Below are 25,146 nucleotides of genomic sequence, written 5' to 3'. Positions count from 1 at the left end.
TGAGGATAAAGAAAGGAAAGATGGTATTCAGGATCCCTGTCAGCTTGGTCAGCCCAGAGTTCAGAGAAGGCCTGAAGGGCCTGGGAAGCCTGATGAGGGCAGGCAGCAAGCCTCACACTCAATGTCAAAGATTCCCCACTGTGCCATTTTCACCAATAAAATGACAAAGGAAGGGAAGGACAAAGGTGTCCATCAGTAGGTTTGGGGCAATAAAAGCAAAAAAGCAACACCAGGGCTTGCTGGCACACAGTCATGCCTCAATATCATTAAAAGAACTAAGCCTATGCATAACGCAAGATTCTTTTTAGGCTCTGTCAATGAAAAAAGAATACTGGGAAGAGAGCAAAAGGAGAGAAATATGTGATGAGGCGAAATAAAGCACAGGGACAACAGGAAAAAATCTTCTCAACTTTGCTGCGTGGAGAGAAGCCCAGCCACTGTCCACCATCTGAATATTTTGATAATGATGACTAATGATGAATGCAGACTAGTGATTAATAAAAAATGATCCGCTCCCCTACTCCCTCTGATTGTAAATATCAACCTTAATTAATAGTCATCAATGTTAGCAGTAAGAGAAAATCCAAACTGCTTTGCTGAACCACTTCAGGGGCTCCCTGTGACACCTCCCCTGGGACCTCATCAGTGCTGTGACCCGGATGGAGTGGCACAGAGGGGCAGAGATAGAATCATACGGGCCCAGCCAAGTCACTGCTGGGACTCCAGAGAACCAGAATGTCTGTGGGAGAGGGCCCAATGGAGAGGGAAGGCAAAAAGAATCGGGACCAATTTGAAACTAGAGTTCCCACATGCTGCTTTCACAGTCACCTCCCAACTCCCCACTCACTACCCAAAGACCAGGCTACAATTGTAGGCCCCAAACCCTCAAAAATCTGGCCCTCTATATTATCCTTCTCTGTTGCCTTCACAATCCCACCTGCTGAGGCCAGTTTCCCCAACTCTGCCTGGCTAGATGACTCTCTTCACTTCCTTACCCTCTTCCCATACTCCTTCTTCTTTCTCTCTAGACTAAAAAAGCACAGACTCTGAAAAGTCTCCTCCAACCTGGCTGCAATACCACGTACCTGTCACTTAGCAGATACTGGAATGTGTGGTTCATAGCTTGTACATGCTATATGCTAATTGAGAAACCATGAGATCCCCTGATTTCAGAAAAATAACCTCGACCCACTTCCTTTATGTAATTATGATTGTAACTCCATATCTCATGATATCTTGGCTATCATGTAACCACCATGTTATTTCTGTATTTAATGCCAAGGATTGTGCTGTCTGTCTCATGCTGGACAAGAAATCACATGAGGGGCCAGAGCACATGAGGGGCACAGTAGGTACAGCATTTGCCTTGCACATGGCAGACCCGGGTTCAGTGTTTGGCATTCCAAGCACTGCCAGTAATGATCCCTGGAATGAGTAACACCTAAGTGCTGCTGGATGTGATTCAAAAACAAAAAAGTTGCATGCCCACAGATGCTCTCTATAGAAGGGCTCTTAGAATCCCTGATTCCTAGTAGGTTCAGGTGCTTGCCTAGCTATTATGGTCTCTGGCCAAATTCTTTGATTAAGCAGACTTCCAATCTGATAATACTGTGTCCTAGAGCCTCACCAACTGAGAGGCCAGAGTGATATAGTACCTTGCCTTGCATATGACAAACCAAATTTGATCTCCTAAATTTCATATGGTCCCCTGAGCACCACCAGGAGTAACCCCTGAGCATCACAGAGTATGACCCTGTGATAGATAGGCAGAGAGAGAGAGAGAGAGAGAGAGAGAGAGAGAGAGAGAGAGAGAGAGAGAAGGCCTCACCAACTAAGATGTGTTTCTTATGTCACAGATGGACCCCTGAGATTCAGAAGAACTTAGATTACATGATCTGAGCCCAGTAAATTTTCTGTTTGACCTAAGAACATTCTTCTTGTAGGGCAATAGTGATAGCCTCAAGGAAGGGTGGCCATGAAAGGGAGTGGATGAACTGACTAGGGGCAAGATGAGAGACTTTTTAGTAGGGTACCCTGAAAACAATGTTTGAAGACACATGGTCAGTGCTCAAAATATATGAATGAGCCCAGAAAAGTACTCATAAAGGCTAGAATACATGGAACATTCTAGAAACACCTAGCCTGCTCCATACCAATCCCTTGCTCCATCTGCCACAGACAGCACCACCACAGACACTCCTTTAAGGCAAAGTGCTTAGAATTCTGACAGGCAAAGAGGAAGAGAAATATTTATGGTGATTTCACGTTAGTAGAGTAGGAAGCTAAAGGCAAGAACGGCAACATGCGTTTGCTCCTATTGATAGGAAAAAGGATGAATTTCTGCTTGTCACCTGTGCCTGGAGTTGCGGCTATCCATCACAACATCCAGAGCGATTCTACTTTCACGCGGGAGCCTCCTTCATCCTGTGTCAACCAGCCATTTATTCATTTTTGCAGCAAGTTCTCAACTTCATTACTCACTTTCGAGACGGCACACCGTGTTTACATAATCTTTCTCTGGCTACAGGAGTCATGCGGCACTTTCTCCCCGGCAGCCTTCACGGTGAGATACTGGGGCGTAGTTAGGGACAGCAACATTACAAGCCTGCAAAGCGATGTAATTACACAGATCTGACTTGCCAACACCACTCACTTCTGCAGGTATTCCTGGAATGCAGTGTCAAAATTTGCATGCAGAATGCTGACCAATAATGTACATTTTAACTTACTACGGCAAATAAAACTCCATGCCATATGGCTGATTAGAAATACTCTCTCCTTCTCTAAACAGCTGGGTGAGTAACAGCAAGGAGAAGCCGTTGGCAGCTGTATACTCTCATCATGGGCCCAGAGCTACTGCAAGGGATCTGCTCTTCCACAGGTATCACCCAAGACCGGGCAGCTTGGTGCTACCTCTCCAATGAGCCAGTAGCAAAGAAAGATGCTGCAATGGCCACCTGCCCCCTCCAGTGGGGCTCCCTGGTTTATCCCATAGAAACAGACTCATCACAGGAAGTGTATCTCTGTGCATGAAAAAAAGGGGGAAAAATCCCCCTCAAAAAAAGCCAGGAAGAAAAGTGGGTAAGGCATGCAGTTGACCCAGGTTCAATCCCCAGAATCGTATGTGGTCCCCTTTGCATTTCTGAGAGCCATCTCTGAGCACAAATCCAAGAGTACGACCTGAGTACTGTCAAGTATTGTCCCCAAAAGGAAAGATATTAAAAAAAAAATTGGTTCTCTATCAATGGCTGCTGGCTCAATCTCATTCATGTGTTCTCTCTCTATTCTGCCAAGTGTGTGTGAGGGGTGCAGGCCAATTTTTGCACAATCCCCCACAAAGGCCTTAGCAGGGGCTTAGTAGAACCCTGCAAGGAGTCCACATACTCTGTGCCTGCTAGTGTAAACACCTCTCACTGCCCCAACTCTGCTGCCACCTGCCCAGGAATTAGTTTTTGCCTAGAGGTGGCTCCACCTGTGTCCATAGAAACAATGGGCTCCTAGGGACCCACAGCAGTCCTGCAGAGTGGCCACCTCTCAGTGACCCAGCTGGGCCTTGTGTTTCGCAGACCCCAATGTAGGCTTTGTTTTAATTTGGTTTTGGGATTGGGGCCACACCCAGTAGTGCTCAGAGCATACTCCTGGCTTTGCATTCAGAAATCACTCCAGGTGAGCTTGGAGTCCTGCGGATCAGACCAGGGTGTCTGAAAATGAATCCTCAAGCTCCAAAGCCAGGACAACTGGAGAGACACAGGTCTGGAAGCAAATATGAATGTAAACACACACATTAATGGGGGTTAAATGAGTTCAGAATCCCCAACATGGAAGAAGTAGGAATCTCAGTGGGGAAATCCAGAAATAAAAGAAAGTGTTTTCCTGAGACCCAAGATATTTATTGGGAAGAATTAGACCACACCATGGCATAGAAATCAAATGGTCTAAATACCAGTCCAAGGTGCTACATTCAAAGATGTTTCTAATCAATGAGTAACAAGGCATATATTGAATGGGATGGCATCTGGTTAATCCAACATGATGATCCTCCAAGCTTCTATAGTCTGGGAGAGCCCAATCTGAAGGATAATATGTTGAACACATCAGCATGAGGGACAACTCAGAATGGTTAATGCCCTCAGAAATGGAGAAAGTCATGGAAGGAACATGGCACCTAGCACATTGGTAATGGGCGAGTCTGTGAGGAAAATGGGTGCATCTCAGTATTTCTGTATTTATGATAACTTTTATAAACCTGAAATTGCTCTTAAAATGAACTTTGCTCATTAATGAAAACTTAATGAATGTGGTAGAATAGGTCCCTGGTATTTTTGATAAAGGGGCCAGAGAGATGGTACATGCCTGACATGCAGCCAACCCTGATTCAATCCTGGAAACCTTACATCACCTGGTACAGCTCTGAAAGTCCCCAAACACAGCTGAAGTGGCCCTAGTTCTCAGCACTGCAGGGCCTGAGCAGTGTAGGGTCTGAGCATCACAAAACTCTTACATGGAACCATCTCAGTTGGTGATAACAGACACTAGGGGTCCCTGAAACTCACTTGGGCGGCCCCCAAAGAATATAAATTATGGGCATATAAAGTATGGACTTTAGCTCACAGTGATGGTGTGACATTAAGATTTTTCACTCGTTGGGATGAATGTAGGATGCTAAGAGGGGAATGTTTCTATGTATTACCCTTGGAAATTTCCTATGCATATCTAACACCATCCTAAAATTCAGTTTGTTCACCATGCCCCTCTAAAAGGGTGCAGCTGAGAACCTCCTTCCCAGTGGACCAGCAGGAGGGGATGCTGAGGACATACAGCAGACCCTCACCCTCCCTTAAGACTCCCACTATCTCCCTGAACACCCCAATGCTCTCTACTCAATGGGGGAGTTTGTGGGGGTAGTTTGAAATGGCAGCAGCATGCTTTTAAAAGGACTTAAACATCCACAATACTTTTGTACCTCCAGACTCCTGGGTGCTGCTGAATTCTCTGGCTGCTTCCCCATGAGCTAAATATTATGCTTCTAGCTGTAAATATCATGTGTAGAAGGTGTGGGTGGTGCCTTCTGAGAAAGAAAGATTTGTTGAATTCCACTCATAACCTGACTGAAAGACCAAGGAAGCAATTATTGGTCTCTGACATCCAAGGTCAGCTGAGTCAGGGTCACCTTATGCCTGAGAACTGTGGGAGAAGGGGCAGCAGGGAGAGTGTGAGGTGCATCTATATCCTAGCTCTGGCCCAGAATTAATCATCCCCCTTACTGGAAGTAAGTTACCTCCAGCATCCAAGAGTTCTCAGTCATCCCAGACAGGAGATTCTCAAGACTTGGTCTGAAATGTTACCCCATGAGGAGCATTTCAGCAGTGAACCATCAAGCAAGTCAAGGGTTGACCCAAGTCTCAGGATTCTTGAGTTTTCTGTCATCCTTTTTCTTGGTGATTTTCTTCTCTGCAGAACTTGATAACAACTGAGGGAAAGTTATCACAGCCCAAAGCATTTCCTTAGATTCCTATGTTAACATGTACAGTCCAGTGTTCTGCTATCTGAGAGGTCAACACAGCTGACCAAGACCTAAATGAATGGAAGCAGTGGCTTCATAAAAGGGACTTTGAATCATGGACCATCTTAAAATAGACTCTGGACCTGGACCTCCCTCTCCCATTTCCAGGTACGTTCTGCTGTTTATAAGTTGCCTCCAGTGTTATATTTGTTCATGTCATCTAGACAGAATAAGGAAAAAGGCAACAGACAGCTGCAAGATGTGGAAGTTCAGCAGCCAGCCAGGGCTCCCATATGGATGTTTTGGGCCTCCGAGGAACAGGGTAGGAAGAAGAGTGTAGAAATCTGGGGAGACCACACCTGCAAGTTCTGAAACAGACACCCTCTCATCCAGCTTCTCCACATGATCAGTCAGAAATATAAAATTCTGCCTGAAATTCCCTTGCATCTTTACCCCAAACCAGGACATCCTTCTGCTTCTCCTCAACTCTCAACTCTTGCATCCCTGACCAGGGTCTCCTGAGCATTGGTCCCTGCTGCCTGCCCTTTCCCCAGATCTCAGTATCTTGCTTCATCTTCTCTATCATTTCTGAGGGTGACTGTCTATAATTGCAGCCCCATCAGGTAGCCAGTAGCCCCCAAAACCCTGTGGGGTGCACCATCAAAGCCTATCCCAAGACGAACTGTGTCCAATCAATTTGACCACCCACCTCAGGCAACTGTTGTAGTTACTCTGCTTTAGGTAAGGCCATGGCAGCCACACAAGCTCTAAGATGTCCCATGAGCTGAACTGGCTGAGCTAAATTTTAGGCAGCAAGGAGCCCTGTGTGCTCAGGGGACCCCTTTCATCATTTTGCCTTCCATTCATGTTTGAAGGCATGCCCTCCCCTGAACTTACACTTCAAATAACCAACTGACTCGCAATCTTCCTGCCCTTTCACCCAGATGCTCTGTTCTCATTGGCCTGATTTCAGAGGAATAAGCATCCCAGCTTAGGGAGATGCAGGACCAGAACCATGGGTGCCCAGTACAGTATACCAGGCTATGGTATTTGCTGGGACATAGCTAGAATGTGGCTTCTTGCAGAAACAACACAGCACCTTCAGCAAAGGTTGCTTTGTCAGGGTCACAAATCTTCACAGCCCTCCAGTGTTAGCTCTAGGGCTATGGCCAGGTGTCTTCTGTTTTCTGTCATTCTGCATAGTTCTGTCTGTATCTCTCTCTCTCTCACTCACTCACACACACACACACACACACACACACATCACACTTGTGTATTTTGAGACTACAAGTCCTCTCAGGATCACACATATCCCAATATCTACACACTCAGACACACACACCACTACATAGAATATGTTCATCCATTTACATCTCCCTAGAGTCCAAGACACACCCAACATACCCTAAAGTCCATGCACCCTCAACCACCCTCACAGGCCAGTGAAGCTACCTGACAGAATTCCACACACGGCGTCCACCTCCAGCACCCACAGCAAGCATTTAGACACAGCAGAACATCACCATGAATGCACATGAGCATCACCATGAATGCTTGTTCCCTGAAGAGTGGAAAACTGCACCTTCCCAATTCAGTTGACCTAGACCCCATGCAGTGAACCCAGTCCTCTGCTGAGCCAGGGGCCTTTCTGAGAAACAACTCGGGAGGGTTTGGAGCAAAGGGACAGCCCAGAGCCTTCTGCTGGTGGCCCATGTAAAGTGGCCTCTTGGTTCAGTCTTTGGTGGGAGGAGTCCAGACAACAAAGAACTCAGCAGCCCCTCTCTGGAAGGGTTCCCAGATGAGAACACGCCCTCCTAATTTACACCTCAGAGGACTGTGCTGACTGGGAAGGAGGATTAGAGGCCCCCTCTTCTCTTTCTCTTCATCTACCAGTAGGGGATCCCCCCCTCTTCTCCTCTGGAAAAGGAGGGGCAGAAAGCTGCCAACTTCTGGAGTAGAACTGCTGGTGCCTGAGCCTCTGCTGCAGCCCTATTCTGTCACCTGCTGCTCCCAGGCCAGTTTATTGCATTGGCTTCAGAAGAGCACACAGCAAGACTGCCAACCTGCCTGCTGCACTGCTGAATGGGACAGGAGACAAATCTGAGCAACAGGGGATGCTTGAGAGGGGTGCTGGACTCTCTGCTGGGCCTGGTTCCCATAAGCTCTCTGTAGATACTGGTCTACGCAGGGCATTCTGACAAGCCTCCAAGACACTTGGGATCAGAGAGGTGACTGGAGCAGGGTGGGAGGATGACTACTACTCCAACGTAAGAAGGTCTCTGCTAGCTTCAGTGGAGGGCCACAGCCAGTCTTTGGCAGGGCCAAGCAAGGACCCTGCTTTTCTGGTGAGATAACATCCAGGGATAATGCAGTGAGGAAAGTTGTTCTGATGGCCACTGTAGAGGTAGAGGCAGGGCTGGGGTGCAAGGTTCTGTCTTCTTCAGTACTCACCCCATTCCCAGAGGTGTGAAACATACAGACATGGTATATGGAACAGACAGACAATCCCAGCTCCTGAACTTTTGGGCTTTGTAATTCAGTCCAGTCTCCAAGGGCCTCAGTTTTCACATCTGAAGACACTGTAGACTTGGAAGGATGGATCCCACGGCAGCTTCTAGGAACACCTATCTGTCTACCAAGAACAAATGGGACCCAGAGTGCAGAGGTATGCTTCTTACAGACTAGGATCTGGGCTTGTCAAACCTTGCTCAGGGTGCCACTAGCAGGGACCTGAAGCCTCGTCTTCTGCTGTTCTGCTAAGAGTACACTTAATAAGTAAGTACACTTATTAACTGTGTACTCTGTTGTACAGGGCCAGGGAAGTAGAGGAAGAGGCAGATAAAGCTGCTGCTGGGCTGAGCAGGCTATCAGGACTGTGCCTGAGTTTTTCATATTGGCATGCAGTACAGCACCTTCTCTGAGCAAGCAGGGATTCCTCTCCCTCCTGAGCTCCAGACCCCAACTAAAATGGCTCAGGGCCTCCAGACAACAAAAAGGAAGGCTTGGAGGTTGGCTGTAACAGCAGCCATAGATACTTCTAAGATAAAGAGATTCAGAGGAGGAAAGAACAGATGTAGGAAGGCCCTTAGGAAAGGAAGCAAGAAAATAGCTCTCCTACACAGATCTGAACCACACTCAGCTCTGAGCATCATCTTGACTCTGCTCAGCACTGTCTCTGCAATTTTTGGGACAGAAACACACAAATTCCTGAAAAGCACACAGTACCTTTGCCCAGGAGTTTCCAGCATTGGTTGACATTTGGGACACTGCCTTGTTCTTAGCCACTGAACCTCCTCCATTTGAATCCCAGAGGGTCATTTTCATTCAGCTAGTGGAATGGTTGACCTCACACACTTCCCAATGAAGTAATGTTTGACTTGAACCATTCCAATACCTTATTATGCTGGTGGTTCAGAAATGAACATAATAATACCAGAAAGATATAATAACATAAAAGGAAACTACTTATGCATCTTTGGAAAACAGTGATCTTGTTTATGGAGTAGAAGTGTGAATCCTGAGCTGTGGCAGCCCTTTTGCCACTATGATGAGGAGGGAATCTTTGGTAAATCTGCCTCACTGAGAATTCTGACCAAGTTCCAGGCCTCCCAGGAACTTGATAAACTAAATTTCTGTGTTTTGAGTTCAAATCAGTTCAAACTAAAATTTATTGCGGGTAACAAATTATATGAGTAAAGTGGGCAAGGACTGAAATTTGCAAGGACTGCATGTGAAGGAAGGAAGAATACCTGTGAAGACTAATACAGCTCACTGCTTAGGTAGAGCCCCCAACCCATCCTGTACAGCTGAGAGTGGGCCAAGCCTACATCCTTACCTACTGCTCTGCTGGGAACACAGGCAAGTAATGACACACTCAATAACACTAAGTCCACGACATTAATACTTCAGTATAGCATGACTCCCACAAGCAATCACCATGCCCAGCCTTTCCATTCTTCACCTCCTTGTTTTTCAGTTTGCATCCTACACAGACTGTGCCTTTCCTTCTGCCAGCACTGTGCTGAAAACTTGTAAGAAAAGCAAACACACCACAGAAACCAGGGTATAGAAAAAGGCAAAATAGGCCTAAGAGGCACAAAAAAACTCTGCCACAAACTCCATGCATTCTGCCCTCCAGTGATCCTGTGAACAGGATAAGCAACTTTCAGCAGTACTAGGGGTAGACCCAGACAGTGAATCTGGGCTTGGTGCATGGTATTGTCTGTAGCACCTTTGGCCACTGCAGGAAACAGTGAGTGGTTCTGTCTCCACAGCAGCCCAGTCTTCTTCAGAGAGTGTTGGATGGTTCATGGGCAAAGTCAGTTGGATTTAACAGACAAAGCCAGAGCCCTCCTTCCTGGCATGGGGCTTACACGTTTCTGCTGGCTCTGTGCCTCCTTGGCAGGACCTCAGCCAGATGACAGGGTGGCCAGGCCTATACAGGAGCTGGCATGTGTTCCTCACTCCCCGGTGGGGGTTCTGGACACCCTGACCCACCCTACTGCCCAAAACAAGGATAACCCCCTGCCAGCTCCCCCTACACACACACATACACACACACACACACACACACACACACACACACACACACACACACACACCATTCCTGGCCCAGGAGGCCTGTCTCCAAGTACCAGCTAGACTCTACCCCTGGGTCACTTCTAGAGCAGGAAAGTGATTTAACTCAGGTTCACAGCCAGAGAGAAAAGATAGCATAATGATTGGGCTAGAGTGCTCCTTCCTAACAGAAAAGCAGGCTGGCTGGATTCTACAGAGGAGTGCCACCTGTCTTAGAGGATTGAAAAAGTTGTTTCACCCTTTTGGGTCCTCCCTTGGATACAAATGCTGGCATTTAGGCCCTTGCCCCTGGGTTAGACTTCATACATGATAGCTACCTCACTGTCTGGTTCTCCAGGCTCTGAATGTGTCTACATTTCTCTGTGTCCTCAGATCTAGTCCATTACTCAGGGCTCAGAATTGACTTCATAAGTATTTTAAGTGAACAATATAAAAAAAAATAAATGACTGAGCAAACAAGTGAGTGAGTTTATGAATGAACAAATGAGACTTAGAATGGGTTGGTGAACACTGGCAATGTGACCATAAGAGCAATTTTCTTGTGGTTCGAACTCCACCCCTAAAAGAAATTACTCCTGGACATGGACATAGAACTTTGTAGATGAGAGGGCCCCATAACCTCAAGGCTGCCTGCCTGCTTCAGACCAAAGTCCACTGCTAGGAGTATTTATGGAAACCATTGTGCATATGATCAGAAAGATTTAGATGCAGAAATAAAGAAAAAGCACTCACAAAAGGAAAACCCATTATGCTTAGTGGCAAAACATTGGCTAAATCATTTTCAATTTGTGCTCTGTTTCTCTATATTGCAAATATTTCTTCTCTGTATTGCTCAAATGAACATGTGATTATGTGAAGTTTTTTTTTTTCAGAAAGTGTGTGAAGACATCCCATGGGCCTGTTATTTAGATGATTCCCCCCAAAATTTGCCAATGTTGGGTTGCTAGTCAATGACAAAAAAAAAAAAATACCATGACATGAAGTTGAGTAAAAACTGCATCCCTGTTCTAGGATGAGAGCTCAAAGGGTCAGAGTGCACATGAGACCCCTGACACTGGATGCCTCCCCTAAGTACTGCTGTGACTGAGAACCAACCTGTGAGACCCATACCTTTGGGGAGCATCCCTGGGAGTGGTCCCGAGAAGTATTGGTAAAAATCCCTGAGCCATCGAGAACACAAAGGAACAAATAATCCTTCGTATAAAATGCACCTTTGGGTACATTAAGGAGTGGAAAGGTAGTGCCGAGCTGTTCCCAGAGGTTGTCTCTGAGTGGTGCTAGAGGCAGATCATTAAATTTTGTGTTTACTTATTTACCTTTTCTAAGTGTCCAAGATGAGAAGAATATTTTAGAATATGAAAAATAGTAACAGTGACATCATTGAGGAATATGAAGTACCTAAAGGGCCCTCAAAGGAGTGTGCTCAGAGGGTGTTTTGGGAACTTGCCCACAGCACTGAGCCACACAACTCTTACAAGCAGGCCATCTCACATCACATGTGGCTGTCCTGAGGGACAGTGTCAATATCTCAGGGGTAAAAAATCACTTAAAGAAACACAAAACCTCCCATTTTTGTCATAAATTGAACAAAATATATTGATCACTAAGGAGAAGTAGGTCTTGTCTTGGTCCTGATAGCAGACCCTCAAGCACGTGCATCCCATAAATATCCACAAGTTGGACATCTTCCAAACACCTATCAAGAGGATTGAAGGCAAGGGAAGCTGTGAACCAGGAGTGACAGGCCAGGGTTAATGGACCAAGGGTGATGAACTGGGGGTAAAGACCAGGAGTGATGGGCCAGGGGAGATGGGCCAGGGGGAGTGGACTGGGGTGGGGGTGTAACAGTGGTGATGATCCAAGGGTGATGGAACAGGGTTAGGTATAGGTGATGGGCCAGGAGAGACCAGGCAGGAGTAACTTTGCAGGAGTGACAGGTTGAAGTGACGGGGCAGGTGTGATGTGCCAGATATGAGGGGCCTGTGTTGATGGACTAGGAATTATGGACCAGGGGTGATGGGGCAAATGTTTTGGGTGATGGACCATGAGTGACCAGACAGTGCAGGTAAGCAGCACTAATAGCCAGACTAATGCTGTGCTTCCAGTTTCTCTGAATTCATAACAGAGAAAGGTTCCCCAAGCAGGCGAACTTTGTCAGAGAGAAAATAAAACAAACTTGTGCCCAAGAATAGGCCTGGCTGCTGCCTATACTGGGCCTCACCTGTTGGGTGCCATTTCCCCCATCAGACAATACTAAACAATGTTCAGACAGACATTGTTTGGGAGCTCTGCGGTGTTTTTTGAAGATGTGGATCAAGGAAAGGATAGTAGCAAATCTCTGTGCTTAGCGCTTAGCTTGCCTGTTTGTTGCAAGCCAAGCTGCTAAGGCTTCTGGGCCATCTTCCATCCAGGACATTCTGAAGGTATCAGATTCATGGCGTCCATTCTGTTAACCAACCCTCTTCTCACACTTGTAGCAAAGATGACCCATTAGTCTTGGCCAGCTCCACACTATCACAGCCACAACAGATCAGGAAGGAAGATGCAATATGAAAGAAGCCCATGGAAGCACAGTTCTAGCAAGGCCAGGGATATCCTGACAAAGGGAAGCTCACACAGATTCTGCCCATGAAGGCAACCAGAGAGACTGGGGGGAAACAGCTCTGGACCGCCTGTTTTAGCTTTAAGGCTACCACCAGTCCTCACCCTTAGCCCTGCTCAGTACCCGGATGCTCAGGTTCTGCCCAAGGTACAAGTCCCACAGCTTTGCCCATGCCCCTCTTCCTAAGCTCTTGGGGTGGGTCCATGGCTTTCTGAGAAGGGCTTTCCAGATGGCGCCCGGCACAGGCAGTGCCAAACTCCACAGCTTAAGTAAATGTTGCCGTCGCCCAGTCCTGCCAGGAAAAGGCAAGGGGGACCTACGGCTCTTCTCAGCTGCTGTAATTCTAACTCCTGGGGAGATCAGAGAGCCCCCACCACCTGCCCCCTGCACTGCTGGAGAGCCCCTTTCCTCTCTGCATCTGCAAGCCTGGCCAAGTTCCCTCCTCCCTCTCACTGTGCCAGCCCAGCCTACAAGGGTGAAGAGAAGAGCACTCAGATGCCGACAGAGGAGGGGAGGCAAAAGGAGGTGAGGGACCTGCAAAGACAGCAGGCAGGCCCAAGGGTCGCAGATGGCAAAGGTTCCAGCCCCATCAGCAGGAATTTGGGACATTTGCACAAATCCAATCTCCTGATCTCTGCAGGTGTTTCTCTACCCATACCATCAAAGCTCCAATACAGTTCAGTGGCTGAAGATACTGGCTGTTCCCTCTTCACAGTGTCCGGGCTCAGAATGCTGTCGAGGGCTCCCACAGGAACCTTTCTTGGAATTCCCTCTAACAATATCTCAAGCAGCTGAATCTGATAAGATTCAGAGGAATTTTGTGGAAGCTTGTTGGATGGAACTTGTCCCAGTCCCACCCCTCTAAGACATCAGGCCCACTTGACAGAACTTTCTCTAGAGAAGGGCAAACCTAAGAAGCGGTACAAGCAGAATGCAGATCCCTTTCCTGCGCTCCCCTCGAAGGAGTTTGTTCCTTACAGCAGCAGGGCAGAAAGCTTCCTGCCTAAGAAGGGAGGCAAAAGAAGTACAAGCTGGTGGTGGGACTATCTGGGCATTCAGACACACCTATCCCATGATGCACTGTGACATATATGTTCTGGAGCTGAGCAGGCGCAAAGGTGACTCCTTTGGCCACACCGATGAGCAGAAGCCACAGTGGGACTGTTTGCAAAGCAAATTTAACTCTTGTCCCAACCCACCAAGGTGGAGGCCAGTCAGATGCCTGGAACCTCCCATTCAATTAACTGCAATCAGGTAGCTAATGCTTCTGCCTCTATTTTGTAAATTCATTACCTCATTGTAACCTTAGCTAATTTAGTTTTGAGGCTACCACCAATCCTCACCTCTAGCCCTGCTTAGTACCTGGATGCTAATTAGTCCTTAACTAATTTGTGTTTTTTTATTACCATTAAATTTAAATTTAAATGAATGATTTGCTTCCATTCCTTGCATTAACATACATACAAAATGGAGGCCCCGCAGAATCCCTGAGACACCAAGGGGAAGTGGGTGAGACCTTGTATGATGGACAGAATGAGAAAAGGGCCACACAAGAAAAGACTAGAGCTACCTAAGGCCAGGGATCAAACTCCTGGGGTGCAAAACAATGCCCTGGAAATCCTAGGGAATGCAGAGGGAGTCTGGTTTGGGGGTGTCCATGTCTTTGCTAGCAGACTCTGAGATAAAGACTTTCAGATTGAAATACTGGGAGTGCCAATGGTAGCTTTCTATAAGCAAAATTTAGTGACAAGCAAAGGGCTAAGGGGGGGGGGGGCAAAGCACCCAAATTCCTCACGGAGGTGAAAGTCCCCAAATTTTCCTTCAATAGAAGTGAATGGGTAAATGGACATTTATGAAAAGGAGTTGCTTGGTAGCCAGAAAGATAGTATAATGGTTGGGTGTTTGTCTTGCATGCAGCTGACCCGGGTTCGATCTCCATTGTCCTATATGATCCCCCTGAGTCTACCTGAGAGAATGAGAACAGAGCCAGGAATAAGCCCTGAACATCACCAGCCCCAAAACAAAAAAAACAAAAATAAATTAAAAGTAACTGAGAAATGTAGGGGATATACATTTCTTGAACATGTCAATCCTGGTTTGATCCTGGGCATCACATAGTCCCCGGAGCATTGCCATGAGTGATCCCTGAGCACTCCTAGGTGTGGCCCAAACACCAGGATAAATAAATACATAAATACTATAAAGGAGGTTATGATAGCATTCACTGATCCCAATTAAAAAGGAAGTGAATTGAGAAAAGCCCAAGGGAAAATCATGGGCAGAGCCCACACAGTCTCAGGTAAGTCACCTGGACCTCTGACTTCTCTGCCCATCTGCATCCAAGGCAGCAAGTCTGATCTGCCCCCATCTCTTCCACCAGATTCTGCAGTACCATCACATGACCATGTGGGATTAAGGGGCTGCATGTGGTTTAGGGTTCCCAGCTGACCTTTGGAAAATGCAGCTTTTCTTATTTCCCAGATAGGGGTGAGAAAAGGGTGGGATCGAGGTATAGAACCAGGACAGGGGCAGTCTCCACATGAATTTGATTTTACAAGGAAGACTATCAAGTGCTTAAAAGATCTCTTTGGAAAAATGATAAGAATGTTCCCTGGTAGTCTCTCCCAAGTGTACCAATTTCAAGTCACTAATTTCATCCGCAAAAACTGACATCTATTTCTGTTTTTCATAAAAATAAAAGGGTCTGTTCGTGAGGAAATCATTCACATGCCTTAGATTGGGTTAACAATTTTTAAGTAAATTTGTCAATGGGATTATTGTTTTCCAAAGTTCTGCTCAGCAAGGAGATTAGTTGTTACCATGCCTAGGGGCATCTCAGGTCCTTTGAATTCCCTGCCCAGAGGTGGAAGGTGTTTAGGAAAAAAGAGAAAAAAAAAAAGACTAAAAGAGGGAGAAGCCTGATAGGGCAGTTTTTTCTGGAATTGCTTAGAAACTTTTACTTTCTGTTTCCTCTGCTGATAATGACAGTCTTCGCTCTGCAGCCAGCTCCCCTCTTCCCCCCTCCCAGCCCCCTGTTGCTGCAGCCATCCCTGAGCTCCAGTATAAAGTTTGGCTTTTGCAGCAGGAAGCAGCTGGGCCAAGCAACCAGCGAATGATAATGACCTCAGAAATCTGCTGTTAGCTCGGCAACAATAGGGTGCTCAGTCTACTGGAAAATTGTGTTCATCAGCTAACTCTGCTCAGTTACTAATTGACATTGCCAAATATTTTAAGAACAATTGGAATGCACAAGCAAAAAAAAAAAAAAAGATCTTAATCCTCAGACTTAAAATTTTTCTTTTGCTATTTTCTCCCTCTTCTTTTGCGTGCCTGGAACTGTGTGGCATAAGAGATGTTGATCATGAAAGGGTGGGATGGGGGGCAGCGGGGAGCCACATGAGAAAAAAGAGGTGGAAAAGAAAGAAAATCTATCATATCACTATCCACCCCATGTAAATGCAAGGGAGTCCGGGATAAAGAAAGGCTTTTGAAGCCGTGGTCAATGGGGCCTGTGCAGGACGAAGAGCCAGCATTTCAGGAATGCAGCTTGAGCAACAAAAGATGAGCTCGTGAAACTTCCAGCCCAGCTGATCAAATAATGCTTGTCCATCTCGAAATATTAGACCGAAGCAGTAGGGGTTAAAGATATTTTCATCTTTGTGTCTTTCCCTGGCTTCCCATTGATCATGGAACTTAGCCGACTTTATTTAATGAACAGAGGGTCAGCGCATTCAATTACCCCTTTCCCACCATCAACACTTCAATTAGCCCCTCTCCAAAATGATGGGGAATGCGGAAGGTAACTGCCCTGTTGGATATAATGAACAGTATCGTTTCTTAGTACATTAAGTTTTAATTATTCTGAGCGTGATTTCCAAAGCAAAATCTAAAGAAATAAAACTTGGGCCATCTTCTGACTCAGAGACGGTCGCATCCCACACAATTCTTAAGAGAGTTTTCAGGGAGAGACAGCAGAGATGATAAGGCCAGAGAAATGGGGAAACATCAAAACAACCACCACCACCACCACCACCCCACATCCTAAATGTCATAAAAGAATAAAATTTATAAGTCGCCGCTTTCCAAATAGTTTCCCTTTGCATTGTACATGGAGGCCGAAATGACATGTACGATGGTGTGAAATTATTTTTAAGTCAAATCAACAACAACAATAAAACAAAGAGGGAAAAAAAATGGGAAGTGATCGGTGTGATGAGTTTTGTCCATTTTCTGTTAGAAAATATGACCTCTCAATTTGTCAAAGGTCCTAGTTTTCGCAGTTGATCTTAAGCTTGGTTCTCAGCAGTTTGGAGAGCCAAAGAACAAACACATTTTCTGGTTCACTGGAATCATTTTCACATGTTCACTGATTCAAACATTCTTTTGCTCACATAACAAACAGCTGCATCCCACATTAGCCTAGCCAGTGACAGTCGCCCATCTCGGCAATAACTGTTTGATTGCAAACTTGACCCCTTCTTCGTCTCGGTCTGAGCAAGACATTTTTAAACAGCCACTCCGTTCCCAATCCTCCTTTGCAAAGAATTACATCAGATAACAAAGGAGTCTCTGCCACTCATTGTAAGCCTTCTTCTGGAGATCTGTTCTAAGAGGCTCTCTGTAAAAAGGTTTTTTTATGATGAATTCAGAACTACTATCATGTTAAGAGCAGCGATTTATAAAGAAGAATTCATTGGTTGAGATCTGAAAAAATAGTTTCTCAGGCCCTACTGACCCAGTTTTCAACAAAAAAAGAATCAAGTGATGCAAATTAAGTTTTGCGACATTGTTATGCTGTCTGAGAAATTTGTAAAACCGTGTTTTGCAGTTACTTCTTAATAGAAGCCTTAATAAGTCCTTCTTTCTTTAAGGGCTTAAGGATTTCTTTTCCTTCCCTTCACCTTGCAGGTTTCTCTCTAACAGGTACTAATAAAAATACCTATTGTGTCAAGATTTGTACTTAAATGCTTATTTTAATCACACTTTAGACAAGTCCCACTTGTTAGAAAGAAGAGAGAAGACTACCCAGATTGGGCTACGGGTCTTAATCCAGAGAAAATTTGAATGCCCTGTGTCTTGCTGGTTTGGGCTGCATATAGGCAGACCGTCAGTTTTCTATCTTGGTCAGAAGATTTTTAAAGGGTCAATTTGAATATGAAGAAAACAAGTCAACCAGAAATGAAAGCATCAGTATACATAAGTGAGAAGATCACTGCAACTCAACTCTTGATTTGCCTCTGAACAGTGTGCTGGTTGGTACTTTTAAGCAAAAAAAAAAATTTTTTTTAAGTGTTTAGAACTATGAGAACAACAGAGATCGGAATAGCATGAGGGCTCTCACTTGGCCAGAAGGTGAGAAAAACACGCTAAACACGTCATTAAGAAAGTCGAGCATTTGGTGTTAGAATAATCTGCTGAGACCTTTTCATTTCAGCAGGCCTAGGAGGAGAATGAAATCTGTCCCTGTGAACTCCACAGCACTCACTCCCCAAACTTCCGAGTGCCTGAGCAGTGCACAAGGTTCATCTCCTAGACTTAACAAGATGACACTCCCTAGAAGAGGGGACCTCTTCCCAGGACACAAGAAAAGATCCCCAGACAACAGGGTGCCTGCCTGGCAATTGTCAGGCTTAGCCTCCTTGACATCTTTTTCACAGAATTCCCACCTTTAGGCAAGAACCTGGAAAGTTTTTCCTGGCCCAGCCCCTTCCAGCCTGGTGGCCCAGTCTTGGTGCCTCTCTCCCCAGAAATAAATCACAGAGGAGCTCAGGACTCCGAGAGTCGACAGTGTGTTTCATGGGTATTTAAGCAGCAGCAGTAAGTGCTATCGGAATCTCTGGAATGTGTGGTTCAGATTTATGTGTCTTAACAATTCTTTACTGGTTTGTAATAAGCCAGCCGACTCACTCTTTCTTTTAATACTAATTTTGTCCTAGAAGAAGGGAATACTGAAGCATAACAACAACAACAAAACGAAACTGGCATCTACTTAATAACCTGTAGCAGGGAATTGCCGCCAATATTAAAATCTTTATCGAAATGGGGAAGGGGAGAAAAAAATCAGAGAGAAGCAACAACTTTTAAAGAATGAGCTCCCCCTCTTTAGCAACGGGCCATGCAGAGCCTTGAGGTGCCTCAAACTGTCTTTCATTTTCTAGACTTAATGGCTGATTGCAGAAATCAATGTTGCCATTAGTAACAGGGTATTTGTTATGGCATGATTTCCTCTGTTGTTAGGCTGCAGAATGATTACAGTATTAGCGAGATGCTTTCTTTAGAAAGGGCTAGAGATATAACTTTCAATTTACTATCCATTAGTAAGGGGCTTTGAAAATATGGATGGAGGCAACAGCTTACCTGCTGCTTGGTAGCAATTTTAATTTAGCTGTCTGAGGCTAGTGTTTTTTGGTGTTGTGTGGTTTTTATTTTATTTTTTTTTTAAACTGGGCCAGGAAGCTTCAGCATTTCACAGACATTCTGATGACAGATTTTCTGCTTTGCTATTTTAGACCCCAAAGCTGTATCGCCCGTGTAACACAGTACAATTTAAGACATGCAGTCACGCATCTGTGTTCCCAACCTCTGTGCTTTTCCCAGTCATTGGGGGGAGATCAGGGAGAAATGCTGCAGGCTGAAGGGACTGATGGGATGAATTCACTTTGTCACCTGAGAAGTAGACAGGAAACAACTAGGCCTGTAGGAGGCTGCCCAGGAGAAAGAATGAGAGTCAGTACTTACTTAGGGCTAAAGAACAGGAGGGGGCTACACTTTCCACGTGCACAACCATGGCTCAGTAGGGCCCCTGGGAACCTAAAGCTAAGTGGTAGGAGAGGGGTTCAGGCATAAAGGGGGCCTGAAGAAAGCAGCCTGCAGGGAAAGGGGAAGGCCTGCCTTAGCCAGACCAATCAGCAAACTCTGCCCCAGAGGGGAAAGAATTGTCCAGTGCTCAGGAGAATCAGAGAGTTGCAGAGAATCTTCCCATGCACGGACCAGACAGGCAGGCAGGGCCTAGCTACCCCTTGTACCCACCAAGCCAAAGTGATCTCAGATCTGAGGAGGTGGCAGGTCTGGGTCCAGGTGCCAGCAGCTCCGACCCCACTTCCCCGGTGACCTACCTGAGGAGGATGGAGAGGAGGGGTGCGGGCTGTCCTCCTGGGCGCTTCCCGTCTGGGAGAGCCCACCTCCAACTCCACTCTCCTCTGTGACGTTGGAGGAGCCCGGAGTGGTCGAGCGGCTCACTGACTGGGACTCCTGGTCGCTGCCCGAGCCACGTCGCTCCTCCAGGCCCCCGTGCAGCCCGTCCTCCTCGCCCTTGCGGTCCCGCTTATGCACACGGGAGTGCACGACCACTTGGTGGTATGTACGGAACACTCGGCCACAGTCGGGGCACTCGGTGGGCTTTTCCTTCATGCTCCCGGGACCCTGCAGGTTGTAGTCGAGTGCCTGGTTCAGCCCATGTGACAAAAACTCCCGGCTGCCTTCTAAAGGGTCGAGCTTAGTTGGCAGGTCTCTCTGATTGCCCACTTTAGTGCTGTGAACCAAATCAGCAGGCATTTTCTGCTTGGAGCCATCTGCTCCCACTAACACGTACTCCCGTTTCTCCTTATCAAACAGAACTCCGGCGCTTGCCAAAGTGTCGTCGTGGTTGCGCTGTAGCTGGTGCTCTTTAGACAAGAAGCCATGTTCCATGGCCATGCCCCTGGCCATCAGCTGCCAAGCCTGGTAGCTGTTGACGGGGTCCATCTCGGCAGCTTTGGCAGCCGCCTGCAACCGCTCGATACAGCTGGATTTCAGGGGGGGGACGAGGTTGAGGCACCCGAGGAGAGAGTGCTTCTCGCCCTCGGGGATGCCGTGGGCCATGCTGGAGATGGGGGACAGTAGCTTGCCCAGGACTTCCTTCTCTTTCATGGGCAGCTCCCCTTTGCTGTAGAGCTGGCTGGGCTCGCTTAGGCTGGCCTTGTCCGGGGCCATGAAACCGCTCTGCAGGCAGGAGAGGTACCTGGAGTAGAGGTTGGTGTGGGCCTCCTGGGACATGGCCCCCATGGCCACGGGCACCTCGGGGTCGCTGGGAGACTTGTTCTTCACCGACAGCTTGTTGAGGTGCACCTTCATGTGATTCTTGAGGAACCAGGGCTCTTTGAAGCGGCGGCCGCAGATCTGGCAGCAGTGCTCGAAGGAGTCTTTGTGTTTTCGCATGTGGCCCTTCAGGAACCAGGCCTGGCTGAAGACCTGCCCGCACACCTCGCAGCGGAATTCGTTGGCCGACTGCTCACCCCCGCCGTTGGGGCCCTGGCCCTGGGCCGACTCGGCAGTGATGTGGGCCTTCTCTACGTGGCTGATGAGTTCCTCCTCCTGCGAGGCCGCGAAGTCGCACAGCGTGCATTTGTAAGGCTTGTGCAGGATGCGAATGTGCCTGTCCAGCTCCTCCCGCTTCTTGAATTTGCCCTTGCAGAAGGTGCAGCGGAAGCCCGCGGCGGGGGCTACGGTGTCCTCCTGCACCGGGACAGGCTTGGGCGAGGGCACCGGGTTGGCCACATCAGGCACGCTGTGATTGGTAGGCAAGGCCAGGTTGCAGGCGGCCAGCTGGGCCTGCGGGGCGTGCAGTGGGGGCTTTAGGTCGGGCCGGGGTTGCAGCAAGCTGCTCTTCATCTGCTTGTCCCGCAGGATGGCCCTTTCCTCTAGTTCGTGCAGCAGGCGGTTCTCCTCTCGCACCCGCCCACGACCTTTGCCCAGGTTGCCCAGCTTGTGGGTCCTCAGGTGAATCTTGAGGTTTCCCTTCTGCGCCGCCCGGTGGTCGCAGTAGGGGCACTTGAAGGGCTTCTCGCCCGTGTGTGTGCGCATATGCAAGGAGAGGATGCTGTTGAAGCGGAAACGTTTGCCACACAGGGGGCATGGGTACTTGCGATTTTTGCGGGCATCGTCCTCGATGTCGCTCATCTGGGACATGATGCCCAGGTTCTGCCCGTTCAGAAACTGCTGCAGATCTACACGGCCATTGAGGCTGGTGTCCACGTCCCGGCCCAGCTGGTTGGCCAGGAGTGCCATCTGACTGCCCATGGGCTGACTGTTCATGGGTACGTGGGCCTTTTCGTCCAAGGGTGCTGTGGTTTTCTCTTCGGGGTTGGGCCGCGGGTGCAGCTCCGGGAAGGCATGGCTGAGCTGGGAGGTGATCTGGTGCAACTTCTGACTCATGGCATATTGGCCATTGAGGACGGGGCCGCTCAGGTGAGGCTCAGCTTCCGGCGCCGCCGAGGACACTCCAAGGCACAGACTGGCTTCTTCCATCCCTGCAAAGAAAGAGAGAGACAGAGAGAGAGTTCAGATTCAGGCCAGGACATTGAACAGCAGCAGCTGGTGGGGAATTTGCATTGCACGCCTTACCTACACACAATAATGCTCAGGAATTATAGTCAAAAACAATAATAAAAAAATGAATTATTAAATGCCAATTATGCAATAGGGCATTGCTCCTCCAATTTGTTTTGGCGATAGATCATCTTCCATCTTCCTTGTATTTTCTATTTACAGACCGCAATTATTCATTCGCGCTTAAATTATTAATGTTTTACCACATTCAACACCTAATAACAAGTACGGGGGTCTATGTGTTCAACTTTCTCTAGCCCCCTCTATGGTACCTGCACTTGTTGGTTCATTTCAAAGTTTGCCTTAAAAGAGTAGAACTGCTTTAACTGCAAACCCAGGTAGAACTCACTTGGAACTTTTGTTTCAGTTACTCTGTTCAACATATTCACCAGTCTTAGATGAAAGAGATTATTTCATTATTTGACCGAGAGAGAGAGAGAAAGAGAGAGAGAGAGAAAGAGAGAGAGAGAGAGAGAGAGAGAGAGAGAGAGAGAGAGAGAGAAGGAAAGAAACCAATGGCATTATATTTACTGGTACATAATAAAACAAGATAATGTTTTGGGAAAAAATAAAGTAAAGGACAGGCTTTAGAACAATAAAAGGGATTTTGCTTTAGTCAACAAAAAGTGCAGTAATATCTCATTAAGCTGATTAGTATGCTGCTTAGAAACAGTACTAGGTGCTGTAACACATGATTATAATCATAAAAATCCTTCAGTGTTTGCAAGGAAGCATTAACGAGGTATATTAAATTTTAAGGAGACTGCGAGTAGCAGCTTTGCAAACCTCAGAGATTAAGATTTAACCCTTATGTTACGAAACACGGTTATTTTGTCATCTGGCAACTGTACCCGTCAAAAGAAGTATAAATTACCTCGTGCTGGAATCTCAGTGGATCTCTGAGACCACTCAGATAGATTTAGGTAGGGTAAAGACCCACTCCAAGGAATGGGCGCCCTATCCTTCCATTCGCTTAGTATCTGAGGCAGGCCTTTGATTGGGTTTAAAGAGATCTTTTATAGAACTAGATAAAAACCAATTAAAATCCAGGGAGGATGCCATAGGAAGTCTCAACCAAGTTTGAGTGTTTTTAATAACTTTCCCAATATACAGTAATGAATACAAATTGTACCTGCAGTATGTGTTTTGCAGAAAATTAGAACTCAAAGCTGTTTGTTAAACACTACCACTCAAAGCTGGTCTGCATAATTGTCTTTAATAACCCTCTCTACCCCCTCTCCAGCCTGTGCAGAACAGCTAGGCAGTTGGGAGGGGGGTAAGGGAAAGAAGGATCTCGGCTTTGAGAGGTAATGAACCCATGTCTGGGTTCTTCTATTTCCAGATCAACATTCCACCTGAAGGAGTCCAAACTGTCCCCTTTGTAACCCGGAGTTTAGGTGTCCTTGTCAATCATGTAGTCCTGAGTAGAGCTTAACCTCAGCTGAGATTGATCCTGAATTCTCCAGAGACCTGTGGACACAACTGTAGAGGAAGCACAGTCTGCCTTGGACCTCTTGCTAGGCCCACTGTGCATAGCATCTTCAATGCAAGCCCAGGCCCTTAGCAAAAAAGAGGCAGCTGTACATCCATCTGTAAGTGAGGAAAGGAAACAGACAAGGAAGTCTGTTTGAAAATGAAGAGAAACTTCAACCATGTAGCAGAGCTAACTATGTCTGAGAATGAAAAAACGGCAACTGAAAACAAACACTCTCCCCCCTTACACACACACGCACACACACACACACATACACACACACACACACACACACACACCACAGAGATAGGCAGGAGTATACTTTCGGCAAAAGCAAACATCCAATTTGCCATCTAAACTTTTTTTTATTTCTGGTGGCAATCTACACACCAAAAGAAACCAAAACAAACAAATAAAAGCAAACACATAGGTCCATGTTATAAAAAAGGTCAGAAAATTTCATTCAACAAATTTACTAAATTTCCACCATGTGCCAGGTTCTGTCCTTGGCACTGAAAACACACTGGTAAACAGAGCAGCCTAGCCCCAGTACTCTCAGCACCCACTGAGCAGTAGAAAGGATATGCCCATTATGCATAAGTTTCAGGGATAGGACTGGAGCCTGGAGTCTAGTACTCCAGGAGGGAATCTGGTGGCCCCCACTGTCCACAGTGGCTTTCTTGGCTTCTCTCCCTGTGCAATCACAGATCATGACCCTGAAGTCACTTGGGAGAGTTCAGAATTTCATCCAACAGCTCTGGAGAAGTTTGAGATGTCCAAACTGGCCCCATCCAAAGACTGTCCAGTTTGCCAACTCTGAAGATCTGAATCCAAGAAGACAGGCTATTTTCAGGTTGTTGCTGATGTACTAATGCCAACTCAGAAGGAGGCAGGAAAGGCTAAAAAATGCAATACAGTGAGGCTGTAAATCAGGGGGAGTGAAAGGTAGAATAAAAGATCATCCTCCATCACCACCACTTCATGCTTCACAAATGACAGCTGAATATGATAATGAATATAGAAAATTTTCAAGTTTGATTTGAATATGGAATTATTTGATTATGTTCAAATATTTTTTATCAGAGTCAAGGAAGCTTTTTAAAAGCTCTATTATGTCATTACTTTTTAGGTACCACTGCTGAAACTTAAGTGGAAAAGGGGATAGAATGTTCTAGAACATGCTCCTTATATAGGTGGTTTCATTTCATATTGGTCTGAACTCAGATAACCCCTCATCACAAAGACACTTGCCTTTTCTAAAGCCAGAATGCTCCAATCTATCTCTATACCTTACTTTCCTCTTTAGAGGATAATGTTTTGTTGTTTTTCATGAGAGCATAAACATATTTGCTTTGGTCACAAATGAAGTCCAGGGGCCTCTAGCAGAGGTGGTTTCATATTTTCAAACTCACTGAAATAATGAATGACCCCTATAAACATAGCCCATAAGAGCCCAGCCAGGTAGAAAAAACACTCTTAGGAGCATCCACAGATAGCCCCTGCCAATCAGAAGGGTTCTGGTTACCACCCAGATATTCATAAAAGACCCATGCCCACCACGGTAAAGGCTCCAGATGCCATAATCCCACCCTGGGAAAACAGGTCTGGAGCAAGGGCTACCAT

General features: G+C 46.6%; 1 protein-coding gene across 3 annotated transcripts in view; it reads right to left on the bottom strand.

The window, feature by feature from the left end:
• The window catches only part of ZNF536 (zinc finger protein 536), a 459,071-nt gene that overhangs the window by 220,189 nt on the left and 213,736 nt on the right, over positions 1-25,146 (bottom strand). For all 3 annotated transcript variants that reach the window (XM_049786224.1, XM_049786225.1, XM_049786226.1), the window contains exon 3: positions 19,799-21,970. In XM_049786224.1, coding sequence (XP_049642181.1) covers positions 19,799-21,968 — 2,170 coding nt within the window. In that variant the 5' untranslated portion in view covers positions 21,969-21,970. The remainder of the gene's footprint in view (positions 1-19,798; positions 21,971-25,146) is intronic.

The sequence above is a fragment of the Suncus etruscus genome, chromosome 14 (assembly GCF_024139225.1).
Source record: "Suncus etruscus isolate mSunEtr1 chromosome 14, mSunEtr1.pri.cur, whole genome shotgun sequence".
Lineage (NCBI taxonomy): Eukaryota > Metazoa > Chordata > Mammalia > Eulipotyphla > Soricidae > Suncus > Suncus etruscus.
This window is presented reverse-complemented; position numbering and strand designations above follow the sequence as displayed.